At 39.4% G+C, this 13,061-nt stretch overlaps 1 protein-coding gene across 2 annotated transcripts in view; it reads right to left on the reverse strand.

Moving 5' to 3' along the window:
* Positions 1-1,900: 1,900 nt before the first annotated feature.
* Positions 1,901-13,061, reverse strand: part of POLK (DNA polymerase kappa) — a 43,444-nt gene continuing 32,283 nt past the window's right edge. For both annotated transcript variants that reach the window (XM_038765762.1, XM_038765761.1), the window contains 6 exons: positions 12,460-12,492; positions 10,730-10,826; positions 5,590-5,761; positions 4,257-5,207; positions 3,481-3,529; positions 1,901-2,754 (listed from right to left, as the gene is read on the reverse strand). In XM_038765762.1, coding sequence (XP_038621690.1) covers positions 2,670-2,754; positions 3,481-3,529; positions 4,257-5,207; positions 5,590-5,761; positions 10,730-10,826; positions 12,460-12,492 — 1,387 coding nt within the window. In that variant the 3' untranslated portion in view covers positions 1,901-2,669. The remainder of the gene's footprint in view (positions 2,755-3,480; positions 3,530-4,256; positions 5,208-5,589; positions 5,762-10,729; positions 10,827-12,459; positions 12,493-13,061) is intronic.

The raw sequence follows: 13,061 nt of genomic DNA on the forward strand, positions 1-13,061 counted from the left end.
ATCAAAGCACATGGGTGGTCCCCCTCACCCCATAGCTTTTGTACACATCTTTAAAGCGTGTTGCTTCCTCCAACCTGTAGTTTATTTTAGAGTCCATCTCCCCTCCTAGACTATCAGCTCCTTGAGGGCAGGGATCTTGCCCATTAATTCTCCCAAGCAGTTAGTATAGTGCTCTCTGCAGAGTAAATGTTCAGTACAGCTTGGCTCAGTGAAAACAGCACGGGGCTTTGGAGTCAGAGGTCAGGGGTTCAAATCCCAGCTCCACCTGTGTGACTTTGGGCAAGTCACAACTTCTCTGTGCCTCAGTTACCTCATCTGAAAAATGGGGATTAAGACTGTGAGCCCCCTGTGGGACAACCTGATCACCCTGTAACCTCTCCAGCGCTTAGAACAGTGCTTTGCACATAGTAGGCGCTTAGTAAATGCCATTATTATTATTATTAATAAATATGATTGGTTGACCACTGCACTCCTTGCCTTATCACTATTACCAACAAAAACTGAAGATAGCATATGCTATTTTCACTGAGGAACATTATGCTATTTTATTCGATACTTTACCTCCCACATAGGAGTATGCACACTAATTAACCAACTAATAAAAGGATATAATTTTTGGTCCATTGACATATTTTCTTCTTACACTCCAAAGCAGGGATTTAAGACTACAGGGTCAGTTTTTCTGATTTCAAGTTGTTTGAGACCAACCTCAATCAAACACTCCAAACATGTTATGGAAAACCTGGTTTTGCAGAGTATTTGCTCAACTAGAACATTTTCTTTTGGTTTCATCTAAATGACTCACCATTTTTGTAGATTAGTGGATAGAGCAGGGGGCTTGGAAGTCAGAAGGATCTGGGTTCTAATCCCGCCTCCGCTACATGTCTGCTGTGTGACTTTGGACAAGTCACTTAACTTCTCTGGGCCTCGGTTACTTCATCTGTAAAATGGGGATTAAGAGTGTGAGTCCCATGTGGGACAGGGACTTTGTCCAACCTGATTAATTTGTATCTACCCCAGAGTACAAATGCTAGCACTGTCCAATACATTCTGATTGCTCGCTCCATTGATTTTAAGAACCTGCTGTATATATAAGAAAAATTTCTATGGCTTGAGAGAAATAAGCACAAAAGTTGTTTTGCTTCTCACTAGTAAATTGTCTCCCACTGGAGACCATAAACTTGTTCTGGGCAGGGAATGTGTCTGTTTACTGTTAAACTGTACCCCCCCAAGCACTTAGTACAGTGCTTCGCACACAGGAAGCACTCAATAAACACGACTGACTGACTGAATAAACTTAGACATGATAAAGAATTTTGGCAGCCTACAAAGAAATACATAAGCCACCTCTGAAATTTTCAACCTGTCATACAAATTCTGAAGTAGTCTCTTTGACAGACTCCAGCCATGTCAAATTAACAGATCTGAAAAGGAATATGTGTTTTGGAACAGATTGTTGATAAATAATTTGGATTTCAGTTTCATTAATTTTGTTGTCTTCAATAAGATTACAAACTGCATTTAAACCAAAGGTGTTCTGATCACTGGGCCACACTCTGCAGATGAACATACCCTGCATTAGCTCAAAGACATTTTTGGGGAGTAAAGTTCACAGTCAAACTACTTGAATAAAAAACAGGTATGAAAATTCTCAAGGATACCAGATTTCAACTTGTATTTATAAACACGAATGGCAACATGAATTGGAACCATTTCCTTTTTCACCCTGACCGCTATCCCCATGGGTAAATATTAAACACTGATTTAATCTAAAAGCTTTGTATGCCCAATTCTGTACCCTCCAATGAAACTTATCCCTGAAAATTCTCTCTCTTTAAAACATGTAAAATAAAACATAGGAGAAAAAAAGACATCTTAAACACTCAGTTTTTTTCAATATACTGTTTTATTCTCCTGACAATGGAGGTACCCGTATATTGTTGCTCAAAAATACTTGGAGATTAAATATATGTGTCTATTATTGAGCCTTCATCTTATTTCAGAAATAAAAATTAACACAGAAAAATGATACAATAAAATGGCAAGTTGGTTTTCTAAAAAACATAACTTTAAAATTGTAATGAATATCTTGACAATTGCACATTTCCTCCTTTAGCGTACACACGATGTATAAAACCTAACGCAAATTCCCATAGCTCTTTTTGTAATCATAGTACCTCAGAGACACAAAGGTGCGAACTGGATTCTGGCCGATAGACATTCTCTTTCCACAGGGAGTTTGTCTGTGAGACGTGTATAACTACTTCAAGGAACAGCTTCCCTATCATAGACTTAAATATTTTTAAAGTGAAGTAAGTGCTTGAGGAAAGCATTCTGTTAACAGTTTTTCTAAAAGCTATAGTTCCCGTACCATAAAGCCAACTAGCTTAAGACCATTAAATTAGTTATCTGTGCCTGAAATAAGTAATATTTAATATGCATAATTCCATTCAGTTTACTTCATAAGCACAAATCATATTGTGATTTTCTTAGAATTACAATACACTTAAATATTAAATTATCCTTCCTTAATAATAAAAGACCACTTTTCTCAGAAAGTTCTACAAAGAACCCAAAGATTCCTTCTGTTTCAGTGAATAAACCTGCGATTTTAGGATTCTGATTATGAAATTAAGGCATTAACACCTCTAGTACAAAACACTAAATGCTTATTTAAAAAATGAATCAATGGTGTATTTGGAATTCTTTGGTTTGGCTTTCTTGGATGATGAATGCTGTGTCAACAATCCTGGCCTGAAAGAAGAAAGAATATGGTCAGATAGAAGTGAAGAAACAGTGTTCTTCTGCAATATTAACTAACGAGTTTATTGATCAATACTACTTAAAGAGTGCCTACTGTGTCCAGAGTACTATATTAGGCATATAGGAGACTATAGTGGATATAAGAGAGATAACCTCTGACCTCAAGGAGCTTACAATCTATCCAGTGAGTCAGGCAGACCAGTTCCACCTGGCAATAACAATCAATTAAGTCAATGGATTTTTTTTGAGGGCTTACTAAGTACAAAGTGCTTGGGAGAATTAGTACAATCTACAGTTAGTAGACACGATACCTGCCCTCAAGGAACTTACAATTCAACAAGGGAGACGAACATTTAAATCAATTATAGGTGAGGGAAGCAACCCGGTATCAGAATTTGAACAAAGTATAAGGATGTGAGGAGTAGATAATGTTGGATATGTGAATAAATAGTAGAAAACACAAATCAGTATGGACCTAAGTGCCAAGGTTGTCGTAAGAACATGAGGGCTGAGTTCGCTGTGGGGATTCCAGGGGAAGAAACTAAAAAAGATTAATCAAATTAACAATTTAATCATGAACACTTTCTAACGGATGTATGATTTCAGGAGGGTTCTGAAGTTGGTTTAGACAACAAAATTAACAGTAAAACTTCAAAAACTTCCTGAAGAGCTACAGTAGTTTTGCAGCCACATTTTTCAAGCTTGAATTACTTGTACCTTTTTGTTCCTACGGTGGCATTCATTTTCTGGGTTTGGCCCAAGTTCCCTACAAGAAAGCCATCATGAAAGTCAAACTAAGCAAATTATAAATAATGAAATTAAACCATTTGTTGGAAGTTTGAACGAATATTCAGAAAAATAAAAATGCCTGACAAGGGGTTACTAAAATGAAGAAAGCTAACTGAATTCTATAAATTCAAAGGAATAATTACCAGAGAAAACTCAGATAACATTCAAATTTCTATGCAATTCCCTTGTAATACTAACTTCATTTCTCAATATTTAGACACTACGTTATGTATCACTTCTTTAGCACAGACCCATACAAATGCAGAATAATTTTTATATGACCTAAACCACATAGCCCAAAGTAGTAGAGTACTAGGAAAAAGATGGATTTTTAAGAGGATTCAAAAAAAGGTTTAACATATCATTTGTGACTAATTTGCTACTATGTATTAAAGCCCTTTTGGATAAATGAAGAGAGTTTCTGAAAAAAAAAAAACTGGATTTTATCTCTGAATTGATTAGACTCTTCATTAAACCTCTATACAGAGCTAATTTATTCCACTGGGAATATTATTCCAATTCTCCAATTGGAAAAACCATGCAAAGAGGAATGACCTTATCCCAGTTGGAAAAATAATGTAAACTATCTTTAAAATGGACTGTAAGACTTAACTACTGATTCGGGTCCAACCTTAAGAACGCAAACCCCTAGGAGACATCCATATTCAATAAAATATATTTTAAAAAAGGCGTGACAGGCTTACCTGCAGTTTTGGAATTTCCTGGATTACTACTCTTATCAGGACTAACTTTGTACTTCCTCATTTCTTGGATAAGGCTTTTATTCAAGCAAACATCCACATGTCTGTTGAACAGTGAGAGGTCAGAGGTCTTTTGTTCCATGTTACAAACAGGGCAAACCAGATTCTTGTCTTTGATCATACTAGGTAAATAAGGCTGCAGGGTTTCTCGCCTACCTAGGGACAGAGATGTGATTGGGGGTGAATTTGGATGACAGCTTTTGCTATTTGAAGAGTTACTATATGTCACTGCACTTTCCTCCATGACGTGTTGGTCACCTGTTTCTCTGCTAAAAGATTCCACATGTTCCCTTCTGGACTGTATTTCTACACTTGCTCTAGCAGTGGCTTCTTCTGATCGGCTTTTTGTCATCTTCTCAAAGATTTCAAAATCTATCTCTTCACAGGGTGAAAGATTGTCACCCGTGTTTTCAGTTTTCCTTATTTCTGGAGGGTCAGAATTCATGAGCTCCTGGGGAATGTTTGAGTCACCATCCACCAAGGTTCCACTGAGACATCCATCAATATGTCTATTAAAGGTTTCCAGACAGGTGCTTCCTTGCACTTTAAGACAAATGGGACAGGTAAACATTTGATATTCCCCTGAATTTTCAGAGTTGGGAATTTCATTTGTCCCTCTCTCAGAAATGGCAGTTGCCCGCAAAGTTTGTAAATCTTGCTGAGGAGCAGCCTCATATTTCAAGCGCTCTTGGAAGTTCTGTTTCCGTTCTGCTCTTTTTTTATTGAAAAAACTTTCCTTAGGTGCCACTTCTTGAGGCTTTGGCTCTTCCTGGTCAGTTATCTCTACACCAACCTCAGTGTTAGTTGGAACCTGGCTCTCAGATTGCAAGAAACTAATGATGCTCCTTTGCTGGTGCCTCTTGTCTTCAAGGAGAAAGCCTGATACTCGAACACCTACATATGGTGAACAAAACCAATGTCCAGTTTAAATAAAATACCTGACCAATGCGTTGTACAAAATATTTCTCAATAACAATGGTCCATAGCATTCTATTACACTCGTAATCAAGCACACAGACCTGTTTTAAATGAGACTTTCATCTCTTATATTTCAACTGATAAATTGTTTTATAGGGCTGAGTACCATAGAATCATTTCCACTGGATACCGCATGATTGCTTCTATAAGCCTAACCATAGAAATCTTTATTCAAGGCTATAAAATACCATTTAAATGGGATAGAGGAAAGTGGTAGGAAGTCGGAACACTCCCCCATCTTTCACTTTTTCCGAAATAATGGAGAGATAGGAAAATCAAAAGGAAGTATGATAAATACCCATTAGTCTTAATCTCAAAGGATGAGGAAAATCGGCCTCAATTTCTGTCCTTAACAATTCCTTAGCCATAGCGTAGATTTCTTCTCCAGTAGAAACTCCAGACGAAACCGTAGATGCTCGAGTTCTTACTTCAAAATTCACATTCTTTAGTTTAAGAGTGACTGTTTTGCCCTACGAAATATACACAAAACAAATACATTTTTTTGGCCTTCCTGAACAGAAGAGATACATTTATAAAGAAGGAAGAATACCCACATCATAAGCGTATTATATATACAGAAACTGTCAAGACAAGATTAACTGTGATGAAGATTATCATCAGATAATCCGAAACTTAACCAGGTTTTGGCCCTCCTCCTCTTCCAAACATTATTCCAAACTTACCAGACATGAACAAGAAGCAAAATCTATGTCCTCCCCTTTATCCCCTTATGGCAATGCCGATTAGCATCTTCAAATTTACTACGAAACCGCTAATGAACACTGAAAGGACATAAATCAAGCAGAAAGAGGGAGAAAGGGAAGCAGAAGGCCCTGGGAAATTACCTCCTGAATTATCAAGAGTTATATGGTAATGTATCTATCAATCATTCAATCAATTATTTGTATTAACTGAGGGCTTACTGTGTGCAGGGCACTGTACTTAGAGAATGGGAGAGTTCAAACAAAAATATAAAAACATTTCCTGCCCACAACAAACTTACAGTCTGGAGTGGGAGACAGATATTAATATAAATTAATTATGGATATGTACATAAATGCTGTGGGGTTGGAGATGGTGCACAAAGGGACCACGTCAGGGCAATGCAGAAGGGAACGGGAAAAGAGGAAAGGGGGGCTTAGTCAGGAAAGGCCTCTTGGAGGAGATGTGCTTGCAGTAAGCCTTTGAAGGAGGGGAGGGTAATTGTCTGTCAGATATGAAAAGGGAGAGCATTCCAGGCCAGAGGCAGGACATAGGAAAGAGGTCGGCAGAGAGATGGACGAGATCGAGGTACAGCAAATAGGTTGGCATTAGAGGACCGAGGTGTGCGGGCTGGGTTGTAGTAGGAGAGTAGTGAGGAGAGGTAGAAGGGGGCAAGGTGATTGAGTGCTTTGAAGCAGATGGTAAAGAGTTTCTGTTTCATGCGGAGGTGGATGGGCACCCACTGGAGGTTCTTTAGGAAAGGGAAAACATGGACTGAATATTTTGCAGAACAATAATCTGAGATAAATGGATTACATGCAAGTTTAGTGTAACTTGGTTTAATGCCTTTAAAGATACCTCACACTAAATATCCTGGGAGGAGAAGCATAAGGTAGCCCACTCCTCTCACCACAGTCGTCTCCAGGCCTCAGATCCCTTCTCGAATTTCCTGGGTCTTCCCACCTTCCTGACATGGATTCCTCTCTCATTTCCAGAACCCCAAGCCCAGCACAATCCGGAATTACAAGGATCTGGCTTTTATCCCTTTCCTTATCGGGCTCAGGGCTTCCTTTGTTAGCTATAAATCAGACCCTTTGTTTTTGCTCCAAGAGAAAGAGGCGTGGCTCACATGCCAGACACAAACAGAGACATAGAGAAGTTAAGTGACTTGCCCAAAATCATACAGAAGGATTAGATTAAATTAGAAATTTGCACCTCTGATTTCCAGGCCCCTGCTATTTCCATTAGGCAGGTAGGATCAAAACAGTACCCTGCTGAATGGAAATGAAGCTCCAGCTATCTAGTAGGAGAGCTGACCAAGTCAGAAGGATCTGCTCTGATGTATGAAAGAATTGATCATCATCTCCATTTTAGGGTCTCAATCAATAATATTTACTGAGGCCTAGCTGCATGTAGAGAGCACTGTCCTAAGCGCTTGGGACAGTACAATATAGCTGGAATCACTCACTGGCATTTATTGAGCTCTTACTGTGTGAAATGCACTGAACTAGGTGCTTGGGTGAGTACGATACAACGGAGTTGGTAGACATGAACCCTGCCCAAAAGTGTTTACAGGCTACGAGGGAAGACAGCCATTAAAATAAATCACAGACAGGGAAAATGGCAGAGTGTAAGCATTTGTACACAAATGCATATGGGGCTGGCGTGGTATGAATATCAGGTGCTTAAGGGGTATGGGTTCAAGTGCATAGGTGATACGGAGGGGAGGGGGCGTTGGGGAAACGAAGGCTTAACTGGGGAAGGCCTCTTGGAGGAGATGTGATTTTAAAGGGCTTTGAGAGTGGTGGTCTGTCGGATATGAAGGGGGAGGGAGTTCCAGGCCAGAAGGAGGACCGAGGCAAAAGGTCGGTGGAGACACGGATGAGATCGAGATACGGAGAACAGGTTGGCATTAGAGGAGCAAAGTGCGCAGGTTGGGTTGCAGTAGATCAGCACGGAAAGGCAGGAGGGTGAGTGTTGACCGAGTGTGCCAACCTACTCACTGTACCTTGATTTCATCTATCTCACTGTCAATCCCTCGCTCACATCCTGCCTCTGGCCTGGAACTGACAGACGATCACTGTTCTCACCTTCTTAGCCTTGTTAAAATCCCACCTCCTCCAAGAGACCTTCCCCCATTAAGCCCTTATTTCCTCTACTCCCTCTCCCTTCTGCATTACCCCTGAACTTGGATTTGTACTCTTTATTCACTCCACCTTCAGCCTCACAACATTTATGTACCTATCCTAAATCTATTTTACTGCCTGTCTCCCCCTCTAGACTGTAAGATGCTTGTGGGCAGCTTACATGTCCACCAACCCTGTTATACTGTATTCTCCCAAGCGCTAAGTATAGTGTTCTGCACACAGTAAGCATTCAATAAATAAAATTGATTGACTGAGTGATTAAAACCAATGGTAAGGAGTTTTTGTTGGATACAGAGGTAGATGGATAACATTGGAGGTTTTTGAGAAATGAGGAGATGTGGACTGAATGATTTTTGAGAAAAATGATCCAGGCAACAAAGTCAAATATGGACTGGAGCAGGGAAAGACAAGAGGCAGGGAGGAGACTGATGCAGTAGTGAGGGTGGGATATAAGTGCTTGGACCAGTGTGGTAGCAGGACAGAGAGGAATGGGTGGATTCTAGAGATGTCATGAAGGTAGAACTGATAGGACTTGGTGACTGACTGAATGTGCAGGTTGAATGAGTGAGTCAAGGATAATGCCAAGGTTGTGGGCTTGTGAGTAGGGGAGGATGGTGGTGGTGTCTACAGTGTTAGGAAAGTCCGGGGGGAAGACAAGGTTTGGGTGGGTCTTTGAACCGAGAGTAATACAGGTAAAATGGAGGAGCAATTATATTTTGTTTGCAGTAGTATCTCAGTGTGGTTAATAAAATGGGTATCTGACAAACAAGCTTAATGGCTGGTCCTGGGCAAAGGGGCATATTAGGGATGGAGTATGAAAAAACGGCACACTCTAAAGTTACATAATATAGTATCAAAAGGCTTTCACTATGGAGCCTTGGGAAAGAAGGCTGAATCTTCCTGAATCTACCAAATCATCAAGGAGAGGAGCCTTGTTGGGAGCTTAGGTGGCCAAGGACAGTCAGGTTTCCTAATTGCATGTTTTGACTTTGGGGCAAGGTGGCTCAGGTGGCCAAAATAATCAGCCAACAAAAAGCCTGCAGGGGTGGGAGGGCCTGAGACTAAGATAAGGCTGAATGGGATTCAAGTTTTCGAGTTCTCTAGGTTTTTGACCAGTTTGGCAGATAGGAAAGAAGCCAGCTACTATGGGTCAGTAGTACCCAGGAGGAGAGTGGCTGGAAGGGTGAGGTAACAGAAGAGGATATGAATAGGGATATGTTACTCTTTTGCAGGTTCAAACTTTATTTGGGGGGAAGTGGATAGGATATTGGGGAAACAAGATGCTGACTCAAACAGAGGGTGATTAATTTGATGATATAGTTGACTGCAGATTGTTTAAACGTCTTTGGATCAACAGCACTAAATATATTACTTTGGCACTATGCAGGAGGGATGCCTATGAGCTCACCTGGCCCATGAAAGGCACAGGAAGCCTGTCATCAGCAGACTATAAGAGACTGTCAGGTCAGCGTCTGACATCAGAGTAACACTCACGATAAATTGGGTTGATCAAAACGATAAATGCATATATATGAGAGCTTGTGTGGGGAGGCCTATTTGTATCTCTCTAACTCCAGATGAAGCCAGACTATTCTGCAACCATTTACATTAACAGACAATTTTGGCAGGGGTGGGGAGGGGATGGGGAAAAGGAAGGAGAATAATGAACTCTTGGGTTTATTACCCAATGATATTATACTTATATATACACCAAATCCATGGTGGCAATGGGGATAATTGCCTAGAAGGAAGTTTCTTCTAGACTGTAAGCTCACTGTGGGCAGTCTATTATGCTGTTATATTGTCCTCTCCCAAGTGCTCAGTACAGTGCTCTGCACACAGTAAGTGCTCAATAAATACCATTGATTATTGATTGGTTTTGAGTAAGGATCCCAGCCTCTTTCATCGCAGGACTCTGATAAGACCAAAATGATGGCTTCTTGTCCTCTCTGAAGGCTATCTCCTTCAAGTTCCCATCCCCTCAAAATCCCTCCCTCCAATTTATCCCCACACTCACAATTAAAAATGAGCACCAATGTATGTACTTCAAATCTAATTATGTCATTTCAGAAACATGCAGCTTGCCAAGGAATCTCTGAGCCACAACCATCTGGGACCAGGTTAGACCTCTGCAGGGCCTCTCAAGAGACTGGGTCCACAATTTCTGGATTGAGTTTTTACCACTAGGAATTCAATACCAATACCCAATTAATTGATAAATTGCATTTATTGAGCACTTACTGTGTGCAGAGCACTTGGAAGAGTACTAAATTCTAAGCACTTGGAAGAGTACAGTAGAACAGACTGGTAGAGCTCGGTGAAGGACAATACTTTGTCCTATCCCTAATCCAACCCAAGCTTTGTAGTTTCCTTTAAAATAAGAACAGTCTGCTGTGTGGCCTTGGGCAAGTCACTTGACTTCTCTGGGACTCAGTTACCTCACCTGTAAAATGGGAATTAAGACTGTGAGCCCCGTGTGGGAAATGGACTTTGTCCAACCTTGTATCCACCCCAGAGCTTGGAACAGTGCCTGGCACGTAGTAGGTGCTTAACAAATGTCACTAAAACAATAACAGCAATTTAAAATACCTTAAGCAATTCCTTCTGTAGGTCCTGAGCAAGATCGTTGCAAAGTTCCTGGCACAAGCTATATTGTTCTTCCGCTTTACTTATCTCACTGAATGTCCTAAAGAAACAAGAGGGATTGCAGTATTTTAAGTAAAGATCATTTTAAGGATGTCAGAGATGATATGTCATTCCAAAATTCCTCAGTTCAAATATATTCCCAGTTGTGCAGTAGAAGTGATCAGATTAGAATAAAATTGAATAAAATGATGAAAATTTCCACACTGTAAAATAAAGATACTAGAAAGTCACATCACATTTTTTGCCAAACTCATAGAAGGTTGATATTTTTTACAAACTTCTCCCCATGCGATGTTTCAAAATCAATAAGATTTAGATACACCAATGGACAATGGATACACCACATGAATGACAGCAGACCACTACGACATGTTACCGTTCTTGCTGGAGAAAAATGAACCATATTTCCTAAGGAGTTCGAGAATTCTGTCTTTCTCTGGTGGCCCAACAGAAGTAGCTTTTTTAGGATGTGCTTATGTAGCTTGCTTAGACTATTAATGTGCTACAAGATTTCAAGTTAGCTAATAGCACAAAAAATGCCAGGGTTAAAGTCTGACAGCTCTCATGAAAAGTGAGCTCTGGTAAGATGAAAGCAAGTCCACTTGTGTTCTAAAAGATTACTCCAATTTTGTAAACAATTTGTTCTTATACTCCCAAAGCCAGAGTTTAAATATATTTGTGACTGTAAAAATAGCAAGTTCTTGAGGTTTGTGAGTCATGAAATGAAAAGACACACTGAAATAGTCTGTTGGTTTTTTGTTTTGTTTTTTTTTTACAAACCTCTGCACTAACTTCAAAATCAGTTAATCTCCAAAAGGTAATTTTCCCAATAAAAAGGGAGTCAATCCAACACAAACATAAAAATCATTGCTATTTTCCAAATTACTCATGATATGGGGTCCACTGAGTTATTTTTATATAACTCTCTGCACTGTAGAGTGCTAATAAAAAAAAGTTGCCACACAGTAAAAATCCCAGAGGCAAGACAACCATTTCTGGACAGTGGAACATTAAATTTAAATTTTATATATTACAGTTCCATCTTCCATCTTACAGTTACATCTCCTATGTAAATCTTAACTTGCACAAAAGTGTTATGGGAGTGTCAACACTTTTACATGCAAAACATCATTTCTGGGACATTCAAAATATTTCTGGGATCTGTGTCAGAATTCCTTCTTACTGTATAAAGAATTCTCCATACATAGTTGTTCTATGTCCTTGAAGACATTTGCTCTCCACATAAATCATGACAAGTCACACACCATGCCAGGAAGTAAAGAGTCTAATTCACTCAGGGCCTTACATTATCCTCTGGTAGTAAGATAGGCACGTTGGGAGGGGTATTTACTTTTTCAGATCATAAGTGAACTACACTACAACAGTGTAATTCAATTAATGGTATATATTGAGCAACTACTGAGTGCAGATCCATCTCTTGGAGGAAATGTGATGGAAAGGTAGAGGCAGGTTCTGCAAATGCCATGGAGGAAAGAGCGTCATTGGAAAGCAATAAGGAGTGAAGGATAAAACCGATACAGTGGGCTGGTGGGTCAGGATCTGTCAAATATTTAATGCTTCAGCAACAATATTACAATCAAATTCATTTTAACAATTTCTGAACTTGAGAGAAACGTCAGACACATTAATGATAGAGAATTAAAGCATAGTACCTTTCAATGCTCATACTTTTCCTTTCTCCATCTCTTTAAAAAGAAAAACAGAAACATTTAGTGACTTTTATGATCTTTCTCCAAGTAATTTTACTTCCTCTTTATATAGTCAAATGGTTTCCCATGCATATTTTATTTTTTACCTTTGAAAAATAACATTTGAGAAAAAAGGAAATAATACCATAGGGAAATGAAAAGCAAGAATGCTTTTCTTTCACATACAATGAAATCTGCCATGAATCAAAGACTTTTCATTTGGTTTACTATGACTGTTAATGTGATTGGTTTTTGAGCCAGATTATTCACTGAGATCTAAGAGATTCATCAGTCTCCAAAGTACTTTATCAAACCTATATCAAAATCCAAGTTTTAAATTCTAAGGGGCCATGTGGTCCCTTTTATAATTTAGTCACGTCTCAATAGCTCAGAAGCTGACTACCCATTTTATGTATTTCCCAGGCCCTTTTTCCTTTATTTTGCCAGTTATCCATTTTACTGCCTTCTTCACCTCAACTAGAGAGTGGACAGGGAAGAAAGATGAATTAAAGCTCAAATTCCTTGATTCTGCTACTTTTTAGCCATTCCTGAAGGCCTGACGGAGG

The sequence above is a fragment of the Tachyglossus aculeatus genome, chromosome 23 (genome assembly GCF_015852505.1).
Source record: "Tachyglossus aculeatus isolate mTacAcu1 chromosome 23, mTacAcu1.pri, whole genome shotgun sequence".
Lineage (NCBI taxonomy): Eukaryota > Metazoa > Chordata > Mammalia > Monotremata > Tachyglossidae > Tachyglossus > Tachyglossus aculeatus.